The following is a 23,423-nucleotide window of genomic DNA, read 5'->3' as shown; positions in this document are numbered from 1 at the left end:
ACAATATTATGCTCTGTTTAAGATGGATTAAAATTTATATTTTAATTTAAGTCAACAATTAATTTTAACTACATATTCATTAGATCCACAACTTTTCGACCACGCATTTTATTGATTTTTATCGAAAATCTACAAAAAATATTATTTTAATTCCCATCAAATATGACATAATATCTAATCACTTTAGTGAATAAAAAACGTGACACAATCCGATCCCTTTATGCTAGCACTCGAGTGACGTGGCACGCTAATTGCTGATTGGTTGGAATTCTCTATTTATTGAACAAGATTTATTTTTTGTGTTTTACTTCAATGTTATATTGATTGTCTTTTCACTTAATTTTAATGTAGTTCATAGTCAGCAATTGCAGTATAATTTTAGTACATGTTTGGTACGGATTTTGATAATTGATTTTTTTACCATTAGTAATAAAGTGGATTTTATCCGTGAGAGAAGAATTAAAAAATGACGGTTGAAATAGTAAAATAACGGTTAAAATTGATTTTAATTGACTTAAAATTTGTACCAAACAAACACTTAATAATATTCATAGTAAGCAACTACAATATTCATCCTATGATGACAAATTTTTATTTGAAGTATTAAAGTATTAATTTCTTATAATTTTGTTATCTCAAATAACAAGATGCTATATTTGATGATTATCATAGTTGCGGACTATGAATATCATCTTCTTCTTAAATTATGTGCATATTGGGGTGTTGCTCGCGTTTAAAAAAAAAAAAAAATATTCGTGCAATTTTTGCCTTCATCAACCCAAAATCGAGATTTCTTGATTCGTGCTGAGATAGTATTAAGAAAATATAAAATTAAGATAAATAGAACTAATTGCGCAATAATAGAAAAAAATACGATTGTGAAAAAAAGTAGAAGCAACATGTCGGATGTAGCGTAATTTAGAAAAAGATAAAACACAATTTGCACGGTGCACTTTCCATCGATTCCAAATGGGACAACTTCGAAACATTCTCTCTCCACTTCTATTGAAAATTTTTGGCTTGTTTCAGTTTCAGTATAATTAACTTATAATTTAAAGTCAAAATCAAATATTTCCACAAATATTGTCCACTTATTATCTTTACATTTTTTGGAACTCATTACTTCTTTTCATTATAATTTTTCCCAAGCGAACGCATAAAAATAATTTAAACTACAGTCTAACTTCAATCAATATTCTACAAGATAACACAAAGCTACAAGAAAGTGGCTATCACTCCTAGGCATTTTCCCGAAGAGCAATATGGATAGCCACTTTCTAGGCCCTTTCCCAAAAGATTATGACACAGTCTTTTGATCCAATTTAACGTTAGGCACCTAGGTCGGATCATGTCGTGGAGGGTTTGAGGAAAAATTGGTAGTAGTTAATGCACAAAAATACAATGCGGCAGAACAACTGAGCTTAGAGTTGTAAACAACGTTAATTCCCGTTACCTTAAGAAGAACGGACACTCGCAGCTATCATTATCTACGTTGCTTCACGTAACCAGCAAGATAAAGAATGTCACATTTGCCATTAGTTACGACGTTCTTAAAATTTTCTAAATTTGAACGTGCCACTTCAAAAAGTAAATGTACCTTTCCAAAATAAGAATGCATTCAGAACTCAACGCAAGATAGAATAGGCTAGCATGACTTGAATTTCTATCTCTGCAGTAAAAAATTTCTATATCCTTTGGAGGAATATCTTGTCTAGATGTAGCAATTACCTAATTATCCTTCTTCGGGCTTTGCAGTGAGAAAACAGATTCAACGCTCGTCTGCTTCTCGTCGTCACCAGATTCCCGAGATGGAGTGTCGTTCTTTGTGTTGTCAATTGATTCAGCCCCAGGAATATCGGGAATCCCATTGCCAGAACCGTTGCCAATTAAGTTCTTGTATATACTGAGAGCTTGAGCCATCATATTTGCAGGATTGGAAGCACTTGCAGGAAGCAACATAGTTGTGCCCTACATGAATGAAAAGGATAGAACATATACAGAAACAAGGAAATTCAGTAGAAATCCGAGCCTCACTATTAAAATATAAAATCAAAATGTTCAGGGGTTTACCTTCTTTGCAATCATACTGAAAGCCTGAAGATATTGCTCAGCAATTCTTAAACTAGCTGCCTGCGATTCAAACGATACAGTATTTGCAATTTCCTCATCAGCCGAACAATTATATTTGTGAAATATATAAACAATATTTTTAAATGATTTCATAATTCATGTACACCACACAGAACAAAAAGAACCTCCTTCAACATAGGAAGATGTTAAGGAAGAACAAACGACAGAAAATTTGAATTTTGAAGAACCTCACCTCCACACCCCCGTTTTCTTTAAGGGTTTGTGACACCAAGGTAATTCCTTTTGCAGTAGCTTGAGCTTTAGCAAGAATTGCTTCTGCTTCTCCTGTTTAAAGACGGTTAAAATGAATGGCAGATCTCATAATAAGAATAAGCAGTAAAATATCTGTAGATTGAGCTTTTTTCCTTATTGAACTTTTAAAGTTGAATACTGAGCAAATTTGATGTATACTTAATCCAGCCATTCAAGACAGTCTTCTGCTCGTGGAGGAGGAAAACAGAGGCTTAATTTGATTAATGCAAACACGTAACTAACCTTGAGCACGATTAACTTGGTCCAATTTTGCAGCTTCTGACTGAAGGATCACCGAACTCTTCCTTCCATCTGCAATATTGATGTTTGCCTGCCTTTCTCCTATTATATGAAACAGCACATCAATCCAATGAACAGATGATAAAGATAATTATGTAATATACACACAGAGGGGTTTGAACGAAAAGTTCTAAAACTTAATGACTTAACAACAATAAATCATTCAAACAATTTTAGTTGTTTATAAGGGAAAGTTTGGGATAATCATCTTGGTAGATACATTCACTTGCTAGGGATCAAGAATTGGCATCTACTTTCCAGTATACGAGTCTATATTATTATCTTATATTTTTACTAGCCTCATTTAAACAGTAATTATTGCACTAAGGTAAAAACGGTTTCCATTTTTCACACTGTCCATAATAGCTATCAAGCAATACATTAATTTGAAAAGGATGGAGGATGGATTTGTGTGTCGTTTGATTGTATCTTAGGCCATTTTAAATGTAAACAGATGTAACAGCAGAGAATGTTTCCTCAGAACCTTGCAATCGATCGCTTATGGGGTTACTATTCACATGCTAATCCTAATTGTTAGAAAGGTGCACTTTCCATCGATTCCAAATGGGACAACTTCGAAACAATCTCTTTCCACTTCTATAGAAAAATTTTGGTTTGTTTCAGTTTCAGTATAATTAACTTATAATTTAAAGTCAAAATCAAATATTTTCACAAATATTGTCCGCTTATTTTCTATACATTTTGTGGAACTCATAACTTCTTTTCATTATAATCTCATTATAATTTTTTTCCAAACAAACACTTAAAAATAATTTAAACTACAATCTAACTTCAATCAATATTCTACAAGATAACACAAAGCTACAAGAAAGTGGCTATCACTCCTAGGCATTTTCCCGAAGAGCAATATGGATAGCCACTTTCTAGGCCCTTTCCCAAAAGATTATGACACAGTCTTTTGATCCAATTTAACGTTAGGCACCTAGGTCGGATCATGTCGTGGAGGGTTTGAGGAAAAATTGGTAGTAGTTAATGCACAAAAATACAATGCGGCAGAACAACTGAGCTTAGAGTTGTAAACAACGTTAATTCCCGTTACCTTAAGAAGAACGGACACTCGCAGCTATCATTATCTACGTTGCTTCACGTAACCAGCAAGATAAAGAATGTCACATTTGCCATTAGTTACGACGTTCTTAAAATTTTCTAAATTTGAACGTGCCACTTCAAAAAGTAAATGTACCTTTCCAAAATAAGAATGCATTCAGAACTCAACGCAAGATAGAATAGGCTAGCATGACTTGAATTTCTATCTCTGCAGTAAAAAAATTCTATATCCTTTGGAGGAATATCTTGTCTAGATGTAGCAATTACCTAATTATCCTTCTTCGGGCTTTGCAGTGAGAAAACAGATTCAACGCCCGTCTGCTTCTCGTCGTCACCAGATTCCCGAGATGGAGTGTCGTTCTTTGTGTTGTCAATTGATTCAGCCCCAGGAATATCGGGAATCCCATTGCCAGAACCGTTGCCAATTAAGTTCTTGTATATACTGAGAGCTTGAGCCATCATATTTGCAGGATTGGAAGCACTTGCAGGAAGCAACATAGTTGTGCCCTACATGAATGAAAAGGATAGAACATATACAGAAACAAGGAAATTCAGTAGAAATCCGAGCCTCACTATTAAAATATAAAATCAAAATGTTCAGGGGTTTACCTTCTTTGCAATCATACTGAAAGCCTGAAGATATTGCTCAGCAATTCTTAAACTAGCTGCCTGCGATTCAAACGATACAGTATTTGCAATTTCCTCATCAGCCGAACAATTATATTTGTGAAATATATAAACAATATTTTTAAATGATTTCATAATTCATGTACACCACAGAACAAAAAGAACCTCCTTCAACATAGGAAGATGTTAAGGAAGAACAAACAACAGAAAATTTGAATTTTGAAGAACCTCACCTCCACACCCCCGTTTTCTTTAAGGGTTTGTGACACCAAGGTAATTCCTTTTGCAGTAGCTTGAGCTTTAGCAAGAATTGCTTCTGCTTCTCCTGTTTAAAGACGGTTAAAATGAATGGCAGATCTCATAATAAGAATAAGCAGTAAAATATCTGTAGATTGAGCTTTTTTCCTTATTGAACTTTGAAAGTTGAATACTGAGCAAATTTGATGTATACTTAATCCAGCCATTCAAGACAGTCTTCTGCTCGTGGAGGAGGAAAACAGAGGCTTAATTTGATTAATGCAAACACGTAACTAACCTTGAGCACGATTAACTTGGTCCAATTTTGCAGCTTCTGACTGAAGGATCACCGAACTCTTCCTTCCATCTGCAATATTGATGTTTGCCTGCCTTTCTCCTATTATATGAAACAGCACATCAATCCAATGAACAGATGATAAAGATAATTATGTAATATACACACAGAGGGGTTTGAACGAAAAGTTCTAAAACTTAATGACTTAACAACAATAAATCATTCAAACAATTTTAGTTGTTTATAAGGGAAAGTTTGGGATAATCATCTTGGTAGATACATTCACTTGCTAGGGATCAAGAATTGGCATCTACTTTCCAGTATACGAGTCTATATTATTATCTTATATTTTTACACGACGCCTCACTCGCTTCTTCCCCATCTACTAACGCTCATACACAGAGCAAAAAGAAACCAGAAAAGTGCTGCTAAAGCAGCATAATAGGCGTTGGACAGTGCATCCTTTTCCATTTTTAGCATTCCCTTCAACACGCACAATTCCTTTACGCACTTACGATATTGATATAATCCTTCACTTGTAAAAGTTCTATATGACGACTAATGAACAGATGATAAAGATAATTATGTAATATACACACAGAGGGGTTTGAACGAAAAGTTCTAAAACTTAATGACTTAACAACGATAAATCATTCAAACAATTTTAGTTGTTTATAAGGGAAAGTTTGGGATAATCATCTTGGTAGATACATTCACTTGCTAGGGATCAAGAATTGGCATCTACTTTCCAGTATACGAGTCTATATTATTATCTTATATTTTTACTAGCCTCATTTAAACAGTAATTATTGCACTAAGGTAAAAACGGTTTCCATTTTTCACACTGTCCATAATAGCTATCAAGCAATACATTAATTTGAAAAGGATGGAGGATGGATTTGTGTGTCGTTTGATTGTATCTTAGGCCATTTTAAATGTAAACAGATGTAACAGCAGAGAATGTTTCCTCAGAACCTTGCAATCGATCGCTTATGGGGTTACTATTCACATGCTAATCCTAATTGTTAGAAAATAAAATCATCACAACTATGTTAGATTTTAAAGGAAAGAATTTAGTAAATTATTAAACAACATATTATACTTGAACTCAATCCAACTGAATTTCTGGATGACATCTAGGCACGGAGCCCGCATTCGATTTCGTTAATTTGGCCACTCACTAATTTGTACGAGACGGCAATCAATGTGAACCTCTTGTCCTGGTAGCTGATTCGAAAAGGTTTTTTTTAACAATATGAAGAGTTGTGAAAGGATGCCATCAGCCTTTCATCTCAGGGGCATAGTCACATTTTATCATTAATTCTATGAATTATATCAGATACTCTACAAAATGATTTGCCAACATGCAGCATAACAAAGATTGCCACTCTCCAATGTCAAAAATTTAACTTCCTCAGACCACAACAAATGACTACATTCAAACTAACCAATAAGGAGAGCAGGAAGCAACATCCATTACCTTCAGATTCCAGGACTTGAGCTCTCTTTTTGCGTTCTGCTTCAGCTTGCATTTCCATTGCTGCCCTCACTCCTCTTGGAGGAGATATATCCCCTACAGTTTTAGTAGAAAGAAGTGAAGAAATATAATTTATACTCTGTCCCTTTTTCGTTCTTACTAAGTATCAAATGAATTAGAATGTATAAAAGGGATATAACGAAATTTTTTGATTGGCTCCTCCCAAAATTGGGAAATATACAGGGCACAACTTAGTTACAACAGACATTCACAAGGATTTCTTAAACCAAGCTAAGATATATCTCCAGGCAAAGACATCACCCACTTATTTCATAACGAAGACATTTCAAGCCCCAGTCTTTTGCAGCTTCGTTGATGGAAATCTGCAACAAAAACAATTTTGAGCAGTCGATCCAACACTAATAGAAGGAGAAAGATTAACTGGAAAATAAGTCATATGCAAACAACTTTCAACACAAAGTGAACTTCAAAAAATGGAAACAAAGAAAACCTTGATAAACATACCATGCAGTTCCATAATTTGGGAAATGAGATATGAATGCTCATATGCTAAGCAAAAAGAAGTCAGCACGAAAATGTCAATGTCATAATCAACTCAAAGGAATAGTCTCCTTTGGTGTTAGTGTAATAAAGTGTTAATCAGATGTTACATGTACATTCAAAGCAAAAGTATAAAAATAATTATGATTAATATCTTGCAATCGAACATAATCATTCATATTCTTATGTTCACCAAAAAATAAATAAATAATATAAAATTCTGTATAAGGCTCTTTATCAAGTCAGAGTTTAAGGCAATTGATACAATTTGCTCAAGTGAATATAAGTTTGCATTTTCATTTGCATTTCAATATGTTCCGTAGAATTTGCACTTGAATGTGAGTATGACCATGAGTGGTCTTCTGGACAGCCCTATTGACATAACATTTTTTAACCTATTTTTAATAGTTAATACAACTACAACTGTCTTATTAGCACCAATAACCACGCCTAACTCTAATAAATAATTAAGCTAACTTTGATCACAAGTTATTGTTGTTATATTGAGGTTTTCTTTGAATATCATTTGATCTTTAAACACATTTTCAAATATACAAAAGTATTAGCTGCACTCAACACAATATCTAAAGTATCATAACAGTAACTTTCTATTCTAATGTACCATGGAAAATCATTCTTGTCAGAATATTACCTTCTATGCCAAATGTGAGTAAATATTTTACACAGAGTTACGCGCATTACCCTATCATTCCACGTTATAAGTTTAATCATTAAGATCTCAAATAATCAACATTTTACATAGAGCTTCAGTATTTCTTTTCATTATGAACGACGCCTCACTCGCTTCTTCCCCATCTACTAACGCTCATACACAGAGCAAAAAGAAACCAGAAAAGTGCTGCTAAAGCAGCATCTAAAGCAGCATAATAGGCGTTGGACAGTGCATCCTTTTCCATTTTTAGCATTCCCTTCAACAAGCACAATTCCTTTACGCACTTACGATATTGATATAATCCTTCACTTGTAAAAGTTCTATATGACGACGTGCTCAATTTATCTTTTACTTCACTTAATAGCAAACTTCTGTTAAGAGAAAAACATTGGTTACCTAAGAGCCTCACCGAGTGTTGATGTGTTCAAGTAAAACACATGAGTTACCAAATTAAAGCTGTGTTCATATCATATTAAATGCCTTAATTGGACAGCCAACAATGAAGAATTCAATTATAAATAACTGAAATCTCACCACTATCTTCTCGTTGAGAGTGTCCCTTTCCTCAAAAGTCTTGTCAAGAGTGATTTTTCCAAGTTCACTTCGCATAGTTGTCTGAGCAAGCTGAATAACAGCATACAACGGATCCTCAACTCCATATGAAGCCAACTTTGGGTCCATAATCTGCAGCAGAAGCCAGTCATGTTAGAAGTTCAAATCGATAGCTATACTTCAAAACAACAACAACAAATCAAATCAACTCAAAATTGCACACCTTCACATAGAGGACACCATCAATCTGAATGCTGACATTGTCCTTGGTAATAGCAGATTGATCAGGAATAGGAATAGCTTCTTCTTTCAGTGAATGCACGTAAGCAATTCTATCGACCAATGGAACTAAAAGATGGATTCCAGGTGTTAACGTCTTCACATACTTCCCAAATCTCTCGATTATAAATGCCTTCTTCTCAGGCACTATTCGGATCCCCCAATTCAGAGGTGGTGTAATCTCATAACTACACCAAAAATGATACTTTAAATCATTCCAGACTGACTATAAATCACCACGAAAGTAAAACATTGAAGCACATAAAATCAGTACAAATTACAACAACAATTTTAATTGAAAACCCATAGCTATGAGAAAAAATTACAAAAAGCGCGTAGCAGAAGAATGTGCAACTGATTCAAACTACTTTAAAGTTACCGGGTGCTAGGATCGTGAGGATAGCGGATGTGGCGACCGGAGGTGGAGAACGGGGCAGAAAGCTGACGTTGCAAGCAGGCGGAGCTAATCGGCGACTGAGAAAGAAGCCTTCTCACGATACTAAGCTTGTTCAGAGAATTCGATTTCACGATATTCATTTTCTTTGTTGTGAATTTTCACCAAATTTGGGGATAATATTTTTGCCAGTGGCGTTAATTGAAGTAGAATGAAAAAATTGTGGTTTTGGGAGGGGAGGAGAGGGTTTTAGAAATGTAATGGTAGTTAGGGGCATCATAATGTGTTTTTAAGGCACAAAAGACGTGAGCGTCAAGAATTCTAATTAGGGCCGGGTCCCAACCCAATCCAATCCGTTCAACCCGATCAATCCGATCGGTTTGGATTGGTTTTTTAAGTTCAATTGTGCTGATTTGGATTGAAAAAATATTTTTGAAGTTTAGTTGGGTTGGATTTCGGGTTATGATTTAAAACCCAAAATTTTCACCAAATTTGGGGATAATATTTTTGCCAGTGGCGTTAATTGAAGTAGAATGAAAAAATTGTGGTTTTGGGAGGGGAGAAGAGGGTTTTAGAAATGTAATGGTAGTTAGGGGCATCATAATGTGTTTTTAAGGCTCAAAAAACGTGAGCGTCAAGAATTCTAATTAGGGCCGGGCAAAACCCAACCCAATCCAATCCGTTCAACCCGATCAACCCAAATCAATCCGATCGGTTTGGATTGGTTTTTTAAGTTCAATTGTGCTGATTTGGATTGAAAAAATATTTTTGAGGTTTAGTTGGGTTGGATTTCGGGTTATGATTTAAAACCCAAGCCAACCCGATGAATTAAGAAAAATAATATCTGAGATAAAAATTAAAAAAAAAAAAAAACCTAAATAAAAACAATTGTAAAGATATGAAAAGGACTTATTAATTTATAAACGTCTATTTTTTTTATATATATATTGATTCTTATAAACATAATTTGCAAATGAAATGTTATTTCATAATAAAGTAAAAATTAAGAAGATGATGATGAATGAATAAATTCCAAAAAATTATAAATAATAATAATAATAATAATAAATACTTCAAAAATTTTAAACTTATTTATACATCATTTTTCAAAAAGAATTTCTTACATAGGTATTTAAAAAAAAAAAAAAGAAGAAGAAGAAGAGATTTTCAAGTAATTTCAAACTTCAAAAATTTATCTAAATTTAACAAAAATATAATTGAATCGAACTTTAATTGGACCGAAGCCCAAACCGACCAACCCAACCCAAACTTGATCGGGTTGGGTTGGGTTCACTTTAAATAAAACTGACCATATTGGTTTGGATTTGGGTTGGGGAAAAATCGACCCAACCCAATCCAACCCATGCACACCCCTAATTCTAATTGTGAAATGTGATAAAATTTGATTTAAAAAAATAAAAAGTAAAAAATAAAAAACTCCACTTTTACATACACATAATCAATCTATAAAATTTTTTGTAACTCCTTATGTACAACAAGTGACATTATTCAAAGAAAAAACTCTTCAATTTTCATCTTGACAGTCTGTAAAAAAATTATGTAAAGAATAATGTTATTCATTGTGAGAACTATCGATAGACGTCCCATGTGACAATTTTTTATTTTATGCATGAGAAAATAAAAATCTATCATATCGAATAACACTATTCTTATGTAATTGATGATATACAATAAGCATTTTCTTGTGAATTCACACCAACCAAGAGTTGTGTTATATCTACATCACCACTTATAAATTTGTTTACCAATAATTGATGTAACAAGATTTGATTTGATTAAATCTCACCAGTCAAATAAAAAGAAAAAGAATACTCTCTTTTTCAAACATCATCCATATGTAAAAGATTTTTATAAACGTACAAGTATTTTCATCCCATCTCGTCCCAATCAATCCTTTTAAAAAAAAAAAATATGATGATTTGAACTCTTAAATAGGACTGACCTGGACTGGACATTGCAGTATAAAATAGAAGTCCCAAATAAAATTCAAAAATGTATTTATCTCGTCTGCTATATTTAATATCTTTAGTTTGATCCATGTATCTTATATCTACCCTTGATGATATTATCATTGTAATACATTAAATTAATAAAAAAAGAAAAGAAAAGAAAAGTCAAACATGTCAAAAAGAAAAAATTAAAAGAGAGAGAAAATGATAGGCGGTGGATTGATGGATTGATTTATATCAATCCACCTATGTCCAAAGCAAATCCATTTATATTTACACACACAAAACACATACTACAAAGAAAATGAAGCAAAGAGAGAGGGAAAAAAAAAAAATTTAACAAAAAAGGTAATTGGCACAAAACGTCCCTATCTTTCAAGATTTTTGTGAAAAATATTCATACTTTTCATTTTTTGGTAATTTCACCCTCATCTTTGCCTTTTATTGTACAAAACGTCCTTCCGTCCACCCTCCGTTAAATCAAAGAAAATGAGTTATTTACTTTCAAAAGACAAGGGTAAGATTGTTTAAACACATTTGTTCTTCATTGAGGCTTCATCCCCGCCTTCTTCAAATGTTATGCGTAACTAAAAAGTAATATGAAAATAAATAAAATAATTTGTAAAGAAATATTTCATTCAATACATAAGGAAAAATGATAGAATGGATTATATTTATGGCTGAACTTCATCATGGCTACGGTAATGCTTGATTGCTAAAAAAAATTTGGCTACGTATATGAAAAGAATGAATATGTGGTCGATAAAATTGAAATGTTCATCCCCATTTTGTGTTTACGAAGGGTGTAAATAAAGGGTAAAGTGAGAAGATCGATTAAAATGTGATTATGTGAATGAACAATACATAGAAATGGAGAAGATGAGGAAGATAAATGGGTCTTCTTCTCAATTTAATGTGAAATTGAACTTGTGATAACAATCCTTATCTTTATATTATCTTTGTGTAAAACATCCCTACGTTTATACTGTCTTTGCACAAAATACCCCTACCTTTTCATTCTATTTGCGCAAAACATACCTACCTTTGTTAAAAATTGTGAAAATTGTCTCTACATATTTTGAGCTAAATACAACCCTGCTTATATGCCCTGCAATGGAATTTCCCTAAGACCCATTTCGAACACAGCAAAAGCAATAATCAACAACTAAGCTCAATTACCAAACCCAACAAAATCAATACTCAACAACCAACATTAATAACCACACATATCAAAGTCAATACTCAACAATCAACATTAATAACCAAACCTACTGTGAGGAAAAGAGAAGGCCACATAATCAGAAAGTGCTTTTTGGACATCAACAACGAAACCCATTGATGCGTAATGAAGGGTGGGAGTGAAGCCAGTGAAGAGAAATGTGTTTGGATAATCTTAACCCTGCCTTTTGATTATAAAAATCTCATTTTCTTTGATTTAACGGAACATTATAACGGAGGGTGGACGGAAGGACATTTTATGCAATAAAAGACAAATGTGAGGGTGAAATTGTTAAAAAATGAAAGATAGGGACGTTTTCCAAAAAAATCTTGAAAGGTAGGGACATTTTGTGCCAATTACAAAAAAAAAAAAAAAAAAAAAAAAAAAAAAAAGGAGGAAAAAGAAAAAAAAAAAAAAAAAAAAAAAAAAAAAAAAAAAAAAAAGGAGGAAGAAGGAAGGAAAAAAAAAGAAGATTTTCGCCAACATGTTAGAAATAAGTTCTTCTATTATTAAACTTGATTTTTTCAAAGTTAAAGGTAAATAAAAAGTTATTTCTTGAAAAGTTATGTTTAATTTTATAATTGTTAGATTGTTAGATTAAATTCAATTTTATTGAGGGAGTTAAATATAATAAGCTATGAAATTGAGTTAAATGAAAGAAAACTTAGTTTTAGTGATTAAAGGGACTTTAGAAATCACTTAAACATGAAATGATTAAATTTGGGCATCGCCTATTTAATTATTGAAATTACTTAAAATAGTTAATTATTGATTTAAAAATTATATCATATTTCAGATAGTGATACGGACATCAAGACAGCTTATCAAGTTGATTTTGCGAACATAGTTATGTGAGTAGAAAATATAAATATTTTTAAAATATTTATAAATTAAGTATATTATCGAGGTGTAATTATGTGTTTGATTATATGATTATTATGAAATCTCTTTTATTATGATACATGTGGAATTCCAAAAATTATTTATAGCACATTTATGACTTGGTATGTAAGACATGTGCTATTGAGATTTATTTGGTATGTGAGACATATAATATTGAAATCGACCAGAAAAGTACTCATGATTATATATTTCTTCTAGTTCACAAAGGGGTATTGGCTTTATTCTATCCTACACAGATGGGTCTTGATTGGATATTGGTCTTGACTGTGTACATATAATTCACAGAAGGGCTTTGGCCGTATTTTAGAATTGATTATGAGAGGTTTTTGAGATAGACTTTCGTTCACGAAGGAGACCAAAGGCCCTGTAACGAAAGTTCTTAACTCGATGGGCATATTATTGATTTCAGTCAGAGGGTACATTTTTTGTGAATTTTTCAATATATTTGATATAATGTGATTATAGTATGGTTATCAGTCGATATTTATAGCTTAACTTTGAGATGACATTTGTGATGTATGTGAATATCTCATGTTTTGACTATAATTATATGATATTATCTTGTAAGTTATTCAATAATATGGACTCGATTTTGATATAAATGTAAAATTAAAAAAAGTGTAAATATTTTCGAACTTCGATATTCAACGAGCTATCAATTCATATATTTTCTCGTAATTCCTTTTACAAGTAGCAATTGATTCTTTTTAACTAGAAAAGTCTAATGATTTCAGAATGAGAGTCACACGACATTTTAAGTATTATAACTCATATTGACGAAGCACAAAATAGATAATTTCGGCCCATCGCATTATGTTTTATATAAGCATTTGATTTTGATGTATTTTTTTAAGTAACTCATTGTCAGTTTTGAATCTTTTGATGATAGATTTGACATTTGGTCATCATCTATTATCAACGCATGTCACGTTTCGAGTCCACTAGGATAATGTTGGATGAGTCTTGTCAATTATGCCAGTCACACGCGTATTTTTTTTAAATTATTATTAACCTTTATTTGGTGAGCTTCTGCAAATTTTTGATGAAATCCTTAAAAATATTATGAAAAATATGATTCTATTGAAATATTTTTTTAAAAAAAATTAATAAAACCAAATAAACTCAATTCACACAATGAAATTTCTGAAAAACCCATTTCCTCCTTTCCTTTTTCTTTACCCCATTTTCAATGAAATATCCTAAAGTTATTATGCCCTTATTTAAGGTACTTTAAACTGTAAATAAATATTTAACTTAAAATTAACAATTAATTATAATAACACATTTCAAATAGGATAATTGACACAAAACGTTCTTACCTTTCAAGTTTATTGTGAAAAACGTCTCAACCTTTCATTTTTTGACATTTTCGTCCCCACCTTTTACATTTATTGGCATAGAAGGTCCTTTTCATTTGTTTTTGACGATTTTACCCTCCATTCAAATAAAATAAAAAGAAAAGAAAAGAAAAAAGAAATAAATAAATAACTAATTGCAATAATAGTCCCAAATTTTCAAAAAAATTACAAATCGAAATCGATCACAATTTATTGTGAACTGAAAATCCCAAAAATAAAAAATAATAAAAAATAAAGGAAAATTGAATGTATAGAAAAATTTTTAAACCATAACCAATGAAACTAAAAATTTTCAAAAATGGGTAAACATAAATCTCAATTTTTATTTTGTGAAGAATAGATGAAAGGTTTAAAGTAAAAATCACGTAATCTTCAAAAATTTTCATTTCCATTGGTTACGATTAAAAAATTTCTCAATTTCTTAATTATTTCCTTGCACATTCAAGTTTCCTCATGACTTAATTATGATTTTTAAAAAAAATTTGGAACCATAAATGCAATTAATTCTTTATTTTTTCTTTTCTTTTCTTTTTGTTTCATGTCAATGGAGGGTAAAATCATCAAAAGAACCTTCTGTGCAAAGAAATGTACAAGGTATAGACAAAAATGTCAAAAAATGAAAAGTTAGAATGTTTTCGACAATAAACTTAAAAAATAGGAACGTTTTGTGCCAATTACTCTTTCAAAATATCCACAAATTTTCAACTTCATCTCCAATCAACTTTTATCAAAATCTACTAAAATTTTAATTTTAACTACACTAAATCTGACATATATTAGGTTCTCCCATGATACCAAATTTGATGTTAGCTAACTCGTTAGAAACAAATTTCTGACAGCCCATCACCATCCGCAACATTATATTTTGAATGCAAAATTAAAGAAGACAATCCAGATCTTCACCTTAATCCACTATAATATCATCTACCTATACCATCTTATTATTTTATACTAAATTCTCAATACAATTTAGTCCAATGCGCCAAACGCAAATAGAAACTTTTTCACTAATAGAAAATTTTACCTCAAGAAACAGAAATTGGACAACTTAATGGAACTTAACAAAAGCAAACAGAACCATTCCAAATTTGAAATCTCACATCACAAAATTTCAAATTACCTTTTAATGTGTCTACAAGTCTCCGAATACTTAATCATAAATAAATAACGACCACACAAAGAAATCATATCACGCAATATTCCTACAGTTTAACTACTTATTCTTCCTCAACTATGGTTCCCTTCTCGCTTACATAGATACCGTCAAGGAACTTCCTGATATCCTTGTTCTTCACATGGCATTTCTGGCGACAGAAATTTAAACAACAATCTCAGTATGATGCACAAAAGGAAATTATTAAGAACATATAAATGTGTATTGGGAGTTACCTGGTTAATCAGAGCACAAGATCGAGAAACGAGCTCAATGTCATTACCATCCAAAACCAATTCATCCTTAACCTTCTCGGATCTGACAACATTAACTCCTTCAAGCATAGCCACCTTCCTAACCTGATGAAATAATAAAATTTCAACGATGCCCTAGATTCAAAGGCTAATTCAACCCCAAAAAAGCACATCAAGAGCCGCAACCTGATAGCATGGTAAATCAACATGTGGAGATAGCCTCTAACCCACAACTTCATAGATTGTTAAAGAATCAGAAAACTGTCAATTATTAATGACTACTGAAATCACGTAACAAATTATTTTCCTCAGCAAAAGACAAAACATAATTTGTCTACATGTGATTCTTACTTCACATATGAAGAAAGGATTGCAGTAGATTATAGTTTCCTAAACACACCTCCAGTGTCAACAACAATCGTATTAGGCCACCTCTACCATCGACAATGCTTAAATCCCCAACATAAACATTAAACGTCAAAATCTTCACTTGCCAAATCTCCTAAAAATGTTAACCCCAAGTCTTAAATAACAATTGCATATCCAATGGCTTAAATCCCCTAGCAAGATAAAAAGGTTAAACCGAGTCTAACATTTTAATAAAACCAGCTCTTAACCATATACTAACCGTGCAAACCATAGAGCACAACTAACCGAATAGAACAATGACAAACACAAATCAGGCATCCAAAATCAAGTGTTCATGATTAGTTTTTATTACGAGTTTGATGAAGGTAAAAAAGAAAAAACTTCATTCACATTTCCATTTCATTTCAAATAATATCCAACTATGACATAAAACAGTGTCAAAAAAGAAAAAAGAAAAAAGGAAAACAACTCCCTACACTACAAAATCATCGGTTGCCACACTCTTAATAAAGTACAAATGGCTTAAATCCCCACACAAATATTAAAATGTCTAATCCAAGCCCAACATTTTCACCAATCCAGCAGTAAACAATCTGCCAACAGAGCAACACGTAGTGCAAAACTAAAATATTAAAACACTCCAAAAATGAGTAAATGCAGGGTTGCATCCCCAGTCTAGACAGCATTAGATGATAGGTTAAATGAAAAGTGAAATTAAATTAGTCATTTAATTTAACCTATCAATTAATGCCACATTAGCTCCACCGCTACAATTCCAGTGGGCTAAATAAAAAATATATATTCAGGAATTCAAAATCAAGTGATCATAACAAGTTTGATACAGGGAAAAGGGCAAAATATTCATTCACATTGCCCTTATTTTTAGTTAAACCAAAAAATCCAAATTATTTCCTAAACATTCAAGATAAATCACGCATCCAATCGAAAAATAAGAACCCTGAATCCCATATTAACTACCTAAAAATCAAAATAGACCGCAAATGAAAACAGACATATATACATAAATAGTGATGTAAGCAAGTAACACTAAAAACCGTTCGTAACAAAAAAAGGCATGAATAAATAATAAAAAGCTTAGGTTCTAAACCTTCTTTTCTCCAAGGAAGTTACGGATCTCAATCGACTTGTTACCATTAGTAATAGAAGCATTAATCGGAAAGTGAGCATAGACAAAACGCATCTTGTAGCGGTATCCCTTAGTAACGCCAGTAATCAGGTTATTGACATGGCTGAGCGCGGTGCGGATGGCAGCGGTAGTTTTCCTCGATCCGAACCAGGCATCCACCTTCAGCTTCCTTTTCCCCGTCTCCTCGTCGGTGATTAGCTGGAAATCCAAGTTCAAATGCTTGAAGTTCCGGGTCAGTTTCCCCCTCGGACCCTCCACTTCAATCATTTTTGCTTTGACCTTGATCTTCACGCCGTCGGGTATATCCATGGTTTCCGATGAGAGAATCGTCTTCATCTTTTCGCGCCCTGCCTGCTGCGTGTGCTGCTTATCGAAGAAGTGAGTAGGGCTCAAGCGATTTTCTAACGAAGAAAATGGTATTTTATAGCGAAGCCCTAGCAGTCTAATTTGGGCCGATATTCTGTTCAAAACTGGGCCAACGGGTTCCGATTTACACAAATAGCACAATATCAAACTCCATTTTGTAGTGATGCTCATTCCTATAAACTCTCACTTCAAAACAAAATAAATCATTTTGTCACACTGGGGCCAAAAGGTTACTCAGGGTCTGTTTGAGCCACATTATTTCAAAAAAATACATTCTTAAATAGTGATTTGATATCATTTCGATCACACATTTTTCAATAAAATAATATTACACGCAGATCAAAAAAATTTCCTTATATTTTAACCACACATTTTTCATCAATACACTATTCAAGAATGTATTATTACCAAAATAATATGACTCAAACACCCCCTTAAATCAATGTTATAAGAATATAAATAAGATGAGTTTGTCAAAATCATTCGTAATTCTTATGAAATCAACGTATGTTAGTGATTCAAACAGAATTATTAATAATGGGGCTATTAGTGATTAATTATATACATTTTGTTAGTGATCACCAACACCAAAGTCGTTAGTGATTGTCGGGAGCATTGATAATGCTCAAATACCAACGAGAAACAGGCAATGATAACTGATTGTTTGCAAATCTAATTCATAATCTATGTTGATTATTCAAACGGAAATACATTCAACCCTATTGTTAGTGATTATCAACATACCTTCATCGGCAACCATCGATGTAACTGTAGCATTGCACTCTTAATGCATTGAGACCAAGTTATAGGCAATGCGAGGTTTAGGCTATTAAAAAAAACGTAAAATGTCATTTTCTTATTTTAATATTATTTTAATTTTTAATAAATCAAAAAATTATTTAATAATTTAAAATAATACTTACTAAACATTTAAAATAGATTTATTGAAACGTTATACATTTTTTCTAAGTTTTCAATAGAAAAGATAAGTTTTAAATTTAAATAAAAAAAAGTAAATAAATAGTATAGGAACTTAAATCTTATCTTTGAAATGACACAAAGTGTGAACTTTTATAGTAGAATAAAGAATGCAAAGAGCGAAGTTATAATATCAAAGTCTAAACTTGCATTATTTTTGAAGTGACGCCAAGTGTGAGCTTTTTTTTTTTTTGATCGGTAAATGTAAATGTATAGATCAAAAATGTACCATGTACAAATACACCGGGCATACCCGGGCGAGACAATGTCCATAATCAAATACAAGTACTCCGGGCATACTTGGGCGAATCAATGTCCATAATCAGATACAAGTACTCCGGGCATACCCGGGCCAATCTTGTCCAAAAAACGTGCAAGAAAGATCAATGATGAAAATACTAATAGACCCATTAGCAAGAGAATCATAGAGAATCAAAACATTCGGATACAAAACGAACATTGATTTGTATACGTGTGTTTTGATCCTCCTAACAATGGATTCAACTTGTACTTTCGTACCATCAAAAATACAACAATTCCCAGCCATCCAAATGTAGTAGACAGTGGTAGCAAAAGCAATCCATTTAACACGGCTCGACCAACTCTTCCCCCGCGCTTCTTTTTTCAACCATTTAAAAGTGCTCGGTAAAGTAGACATGGAACGCCTAATACCCAACCAAAATCTGATCTGTTTCCATACCTCGGAAGTGACCCGGCATCCAAAGAATAGGTGCTGGACAGATTCGTCCATCCCCTCACAAAATGGGCAGTTTCGATCCAACTCCAAGTGCAATAGCTTGTCCCTCGTCTGGAGCTTAGAATGGACAGCTAACCATATAATAAACGCATGTTTGGGGGTGATGGAACCATTCCAAATCGTTCTGGACCAGAGAAGAAGACCCCCCTTTGACCTAAAGAAGTCATAGGCGGCAGAAGTAGAAAAATCCCAGAATCCGTCCAGCTACACAATCTATCCGTTACTGAAAATTCGTCCCGTTGGGCAGCAATAATGCTGTCCCGGATGTTAACCAGCTTCTTAATGAGTGGGGAATCTTGTTTCTTCACGCAATACACCCAAAAATCTGTCCCTTAGAGGTAGACAACATTAATCCATTTAATCCAAAGTGAGTCTTTCTTACAATGGATATTCCAAAGTGTTTTAGAGAGAAGTGCAGAATTCCAACATTTCAAGTCTCTAAAATCGAGCCCCCTCTCAACTTTAGGGAGGCAAATAGTGTTCCAAGCAACCAAAGGTCTTTTACCCCTCCCCCCCAAAGGAAGCTACGACAAAGACTATTGATTTTAGAAATTACCGTAGCCAGGATAGAGAGGATAGAAAGCCAAAAACATTCCACACCTTGGAGCACGGCTCGCACAAACTCGGTCCTGCCTGCACATGAGAGAGAGGAAGTCGACCATGAACCAATATAAGATGAGATTTTATTTGTGAGCACATCATAAGACCCAACTTTCAATTTTTCCGCCGCAAGTGGTATGCCCAAGTACCTAAACGACATGGAGCCAATGGGGAGATTTGTGAGAGCAAGAATATCCTCCAAATCTTTACCATGAATACCCGCGGTGTAGATACAAGATTTCCCAACATTTATATTCAATCCCGACATACCTCCAAAAATCGAAAGGTAATTCAATAAAATATCCAAAGACATGACATCCCCTCTAGCAAATAACATCAAGTCATCCGCAAATGCCAAGTGTGTGATCTTCAATTGAGCACACTTGGGGTGAAAATTGAAATTGCTATTCGAGGTGGCCATCTTTAGCAATCTAGATAGGTATTCAAGGCAAAGAATAAACAAGTAAGGGGAGAGTGGATCACCTTGTCGATGACCTCTTTTACCCTTGAAAACCCCATGAAGGTCACCATTTATCGCTATGTAATAAGATAGAGAAGTCACACATTCCATAATCCAATCAACAAAGATATTGGGAAACCCCAACCCTTTAAGAACTTCTTCAAAAAACTCTCAATTCACCGAATCAAAGGCCTTAGTAAGATCAATTTTGAGGAGGCACCGTGGAGCAACCCTCTTACGGTTATATTGTCTCAAAAGTTCTTGTGCCAAGTGAATATTTTCAATCATACTCCGACCCTCAACAAATGCGGATTGAGCTTGGTCCACAATAGAGTCAAGCATAGGCTTCAATCGAGAGGCAAGTATCTTAGTAATTACCTTGTAAAAAACGTTGCAACATGCAATAGGCCTATAATTCCCCACCGAAGAAGAGTGAGTACCCTTAGGTACCAAGGCTAAGATGGTGTCATTAATTTGCTTGAGAAGAGATCTCGAAGCAAAAAAATTCCTCAATAGCATCCATAAAATCATTACCAACAATGTCCCATGATTTTTTGAAGAAACAAGAAGTAAATCCATCCGGCCTCTGGGCTTTATCATCCCCAATGCTAAAAAGAGCTTCTTTGATCTCCTACCTCGTAAAATCCCGAACAAGTAAAGAAGCATTTTCCTCCGACAACATTGGTCCATTTCTTATAACATCCACACTAGCATGCTGTCCAACAGTTTTTCTCCCCAATAATTCACTATAGAAATGCGTGAATTCGGTGCCAACCTCCTCAAGAGAGGTAGAATAAAACCCGTCTCTCTTAAGTATAGCCGGGATGAAATTCCTCTTGACATTCCTCTTGGGCAAAGAATAAAAATACTTAGTACATTTGTCACTATTCTTCAAATGCACACACTTTGCTTTTTGATAATAGGAACTCCTTTCCGCCTCACAAAGAGTATTTTCCTCTTTTCTCAAACGAACCACTTCACATTTAAGATGAAGATTTTCTCGGTCATTGTACAATTCAAGATGTGCCAAATCAAGTTTCTTGGAAGCACTTTCGACCCTAGAGGAAATGTGAGCAAAATGTTTTTCATTCATCTTCTTAAGCAATCCTTCGAGGCAATGTAGTTTCTTGCAAAGAGAAATTGCTTCGTGCCATCAAAAACTTTACTCCAACCAAGAGAAACACCAAATCAAGCGTGAGCTTTTATAGTAAATGAGGGTGAGTAAGAGTTGTTAGACGAAGAGACACTTGGCCTCATCTTGGCGACTAGGGCCTCTTGTCATGGGCATCAATTAGTCAGACTTAGACTCAAGTGCATTTAATGTTATCACCGTTTGCAATCTTAGGCCTAACATATAAGACTAGACTTGACTTGCTGATTGAGTTGAGCCGCCAATGCAGTGAGTTGTCACATCACCCACTTGCTACAAGATCTTGTATAAAAATCTTCCCTAAGATGCCTCTTCCTTCTTTGTCTCATTCATGAGGGCTCGGCTCTCATTGGGGTTCGACCAATAGGGGTCGACCATGGGGGTTTGGCCATGGTGGCTCAGCTGTGGGGGCTCTCCATGGTGCTCGGCTATAGAAGCTCTGCCAAATTGCTCTTTGTGTAGAATAATGTGGAGTGCGAGTCTAAGTTCTCTTACTGTGACGCTGTCATTTGGCAATACTTAGAACCTCATTGGAAGAAGCGTAACAATAGTCCCCCAAGTCCAGGTATGGATATTTATATAATGCGTGAACTTGAAAGTTAGGTAGAAAGAAAAAGATCGTGGAATATCATATAGATATTCATTTAATGCGTGGATTTGAAAGTTAGAGAGAAGAAAATGATCGTGGAATGTCATATAAATCATGCGAGTAAGAGTGGTAAATGCCTTGTGGAGAGGCAGGCGTGTTATACATAGTGGAAGCCGTGATGAGGCTTCAAGAGAAATAGGCGATGTCATGTGGAGAGGCAAGCCTATTATACTTAGTGGAAGTCGTGATGAGGCTTAGGAGGAAGAGGTGATGCCATGTAGAGAGTGAGCCTGTTATACTTAGTAGAAGTCGTGATGAGGCTTCAAGAGGAAGAGCCGATGCCATGTAGAGAGATGAGCCTGTTATACTTATTGGAAGTCGTGATAAACCTTTAAGAGGAAGAGAAGATGCCATGTGGAGAGCGAGCCTATCATACTTAGTGAAAGCCATGATGAGGCTTCAAGAAGAAGAGGCGATGCCATGTGGAGAGGCAAGCCTGTTATACTTAGTGAAAATTGTGATGAAGCTTCAAGAAGAAGAGGCGATGTCGTGTGGAGAGGCGAACTTGTTATACTTAGTGGAAGCTATGAAGAGGCTTCAAGAAGAAGAGGCAATGCCATGTGGAGAGGCGAGCCTGTTATACTTAGTTGAAGTCATGATGAGGCTTTAAGAAGATGAGAGGAAGAGGCGATGCCATGTGAAGAGTTGAGCCTGCTATACTTAGTGGAAGCCATGACGAGCCTTGAAGAGGAAGAGGCGATGTCATGTGGAGAGGAGTGTCTGTTATACTTAGTGGAAGCCGTGATGAGGCTTCAAGAGGAAGAGGCGATGCCATGTGGAGAGCGAGCCTATTATACTTAGTAGAAGTCGTGATGAGGCTTCATGAGAAAGAGGCGATGCCATGTGGAGAGACGAGCCTGTTATACTTAGTGGAAGCTGTGATGACGCTTCAAGAGAAGAGGCGATGCCATGTGGAGAGGCGAGCCTTTTATACTTAGTGGAAGCCACGATGAGGCTTCAAAAGAAGAGGCGATACCATGTGGAGAGACGAGCATGTTATATTTAGTGAAAGTCGTGATGAGGCTTCAAAAAGAAGAGACGATACCATGTGGAGAGACGAGCATATTATACTTAGTGGAAGCCGTGATGAGGCTTAAAAAAGAAGAGGCGATGTCATATGGAGAGGCGGGCCTGTTATACTTAGTGGAAGCCGTGACGAGGCTTCAAGAAGAAGAGGCGAGCTTGTATACTTAGTGGAAGCTGTGATGAGGCTTCAAGAAGAAGAGGTAATGCCATGTGGAGAGG

General features: G+C 34.3%; 4 protein-coding genes across 4 annotated transcripts; all 4 read right to left on the bottom strand.

The window, feature by feature from the left end:
- Nucleotides 1–1,728: 1,728 nt before the first annotated feature.
- Nucleotides 1,729–3,907, bottom strand: LOC111366857 (stomatin-like protein 2, mitochondrial). Its single transcript, XM_022987547.1, has 5 exons — nt 3,781–3,907; nt 2,626–2,724; nt 2,324–2,415; nt 2,071–2,130; nt 1,729–1,968 (listed from the first exon to the last, which is right to left on the bottom strand). Exons 1-5 carry the CDS (start codon nt 3,905–3,907, stop codon nt 1,729–1,731), a joined length of 618 nt encoding a protein of 205 aa, XP_022843315.1.
- On the bottom strand, nt 3,724–9,420 carry LOC111367747 (stomatin-like protein 2, mitochondrial). Its single transcript, XM_022988782.1, has 10 exons — nt 9,333–9,420; nt 8,831–9,010; nt 8,396–8,639; nt 8,155–8,304; nt 6,712–6,769; nt 6,390–6,482; nt 4,913–5,011; nt 4,611–4,702; nt 4,360–4,419; nt 3,724–4,257 (listed from the first exon to the last, which is right to left on the bottom strand). The coding sequence occupies exons 2-10, from the start codon at nt 8,986–8,988 to the stop codon at nt 4,018–4,020; spliced, it is 1,194 nt and encodes a 397-aa protein (XP_022844550.1). The 5' UTR covers nt 8,989–9,010; nt 9,333–9,420; the 3' UTR covers nt 3,724–4,017.
- Nucleotides 9,421–15,284: 5,864 nt separating this feature from the next.
- LOC111367746 (60S ribosomal protein L9-like) lies at nt 15,285–17,632 on the bottom strand. The gene is made up of 3 exons (XM_022988781.1): nt 17,180–17,632; nt 15,685–15,807; nt 15,285–15,599 (listed from the first exon to the last, which is right to left on the bottom strand). The coding sequence occupies exons 1-3, from the start codon at nt 17,552–17,554 to the stop codon at nt 15,513–15,515; spliced, it is 585 nt and encodes a 194-aa protein (XP_022844549.1). The 5' UTR covers nt 17,555–17,632; the 3' UTR covers nt 15,285–15,512.
- Nucleotides 17,633–20,550: 2,918 nt separating this feature from the next.
- LOC111366856 lies at nt 20,551–21,472 on the bottom strand. Its single transcript, XM_022987546.1, has 2 exons — nt 21,015–21,472; nt 20,551–20,788 (listed from the first exon to the last, which is right to left on the bottom strand). Exons 1-2 carry the CDS (start codon nt 21,470–21,472, stop codon nt 20,551–20,553), a joined length of 696 nt encoding a protein of 231 aa, XP_022843314.1.
- Between the last annotated feature and the right edge of the window lie 1,951 nt (nt 21,473–23,423).

Source organism: Olea europaea, chromosome 18, assembly GCF_002742605.1.
Source record: "Olea europaea var. sylvestris chromosome 18, O_europaea_v1, whole genome shotgun sequence".
NCBI classification, from domain to species: Eukaryota; Viridiplantae; Streptophyta; class Magnoliopsida; order Lamiales; family Oleaceae; genus Olea; species Olea europaea.
The sequence above is the reverse complement of the archived record's forward strand: the minus strand, read 5'-3'. Positions and strand labels throughout refer to the sequence as shown.

Excerpts from the sequence above, each read along its gene's own strand:
- LOC111367746 (XM_022988781.1), bottom strand. The coding sequence starts at position 17,554 with ATGAAGACGATTCTCTCATCGGAAACCATGGATATACCCGACGGCGTG. Across the intron at positions 15,808-17,179 it reads ACTTCCTTGGAGAAAAGAAG|GTTAGGAAGGTGGCTATGCT; the intron begins GTTTAGAACCTA and ends TTATTTCATCAG. Across the intron at positions 15,600-15,684 it reads CTTGTGCTCTGATTAACCAG|AAATGCCATGTGAAGAACAA; the intron begins GTAACTCCCAAT and ends TTCTGTCGCCAG.
- LOC111367747 (XM_022988782.1), bottom strand. The coding sequence starts at position 8,988 with ATGAATATCGTGAAATCGAATTCTCTGAACAAGCTTAGTATCGTGAGA. Across the intron at positions 6,770-8,154 it reads CTCTCAACGAGAAGATAGTG|ATTTCCATCAACGAAGCTGC; the intron begins GTGAGATTTCAG and ends TTTTTGTTGCAG. Across the intron at positions 4,420-4,610 it reads AAGAAAACGGGGGTGTGGAG|GCAGCTAGTTTAAGAATTGC; the intron begins GTGAGGTTCTTC and ends TTTGAATCGCAG.
- LOC111366856 (XM_022987546.1), bottom strand. The coding sequence starts at position 21,472 with ATGAATGAAAAACATTTTGCTCACATTTCCTCTAGGGTCGAAAGTGCT. Across the intron at positions 20,789-21,014 it reads CTTGTTCGGGATTTTACGAG|GCCTATTGCATGTTGCAACG; the intron begins GTAGGAGATCAA and ends GGGGAATTATAG.
- LOC111366857 (XM_022987547.1), bottom strand. The coding sequence starts at position 3,907 with ATGCATTCTTATTTTGGAAAGGTACATTTACTTTTTGAAGTGGCACGT. Across the intron at positions 2,416-2,625 it reads CCAAGTTAATCGTGCTCAAG|GAGAAGCAGAAGCAATTCTT; the intron begins GTTAGTTACGTG and ends GTCTTTAAACAG. Across the intron at positions 1,969-2,070 it reads TCAGTATGATTGCAAAGAAG|GGCACAACTATGTTGCTTCC; the intron begins GTAAACCCCTGA and ends TCATTCATGTAG.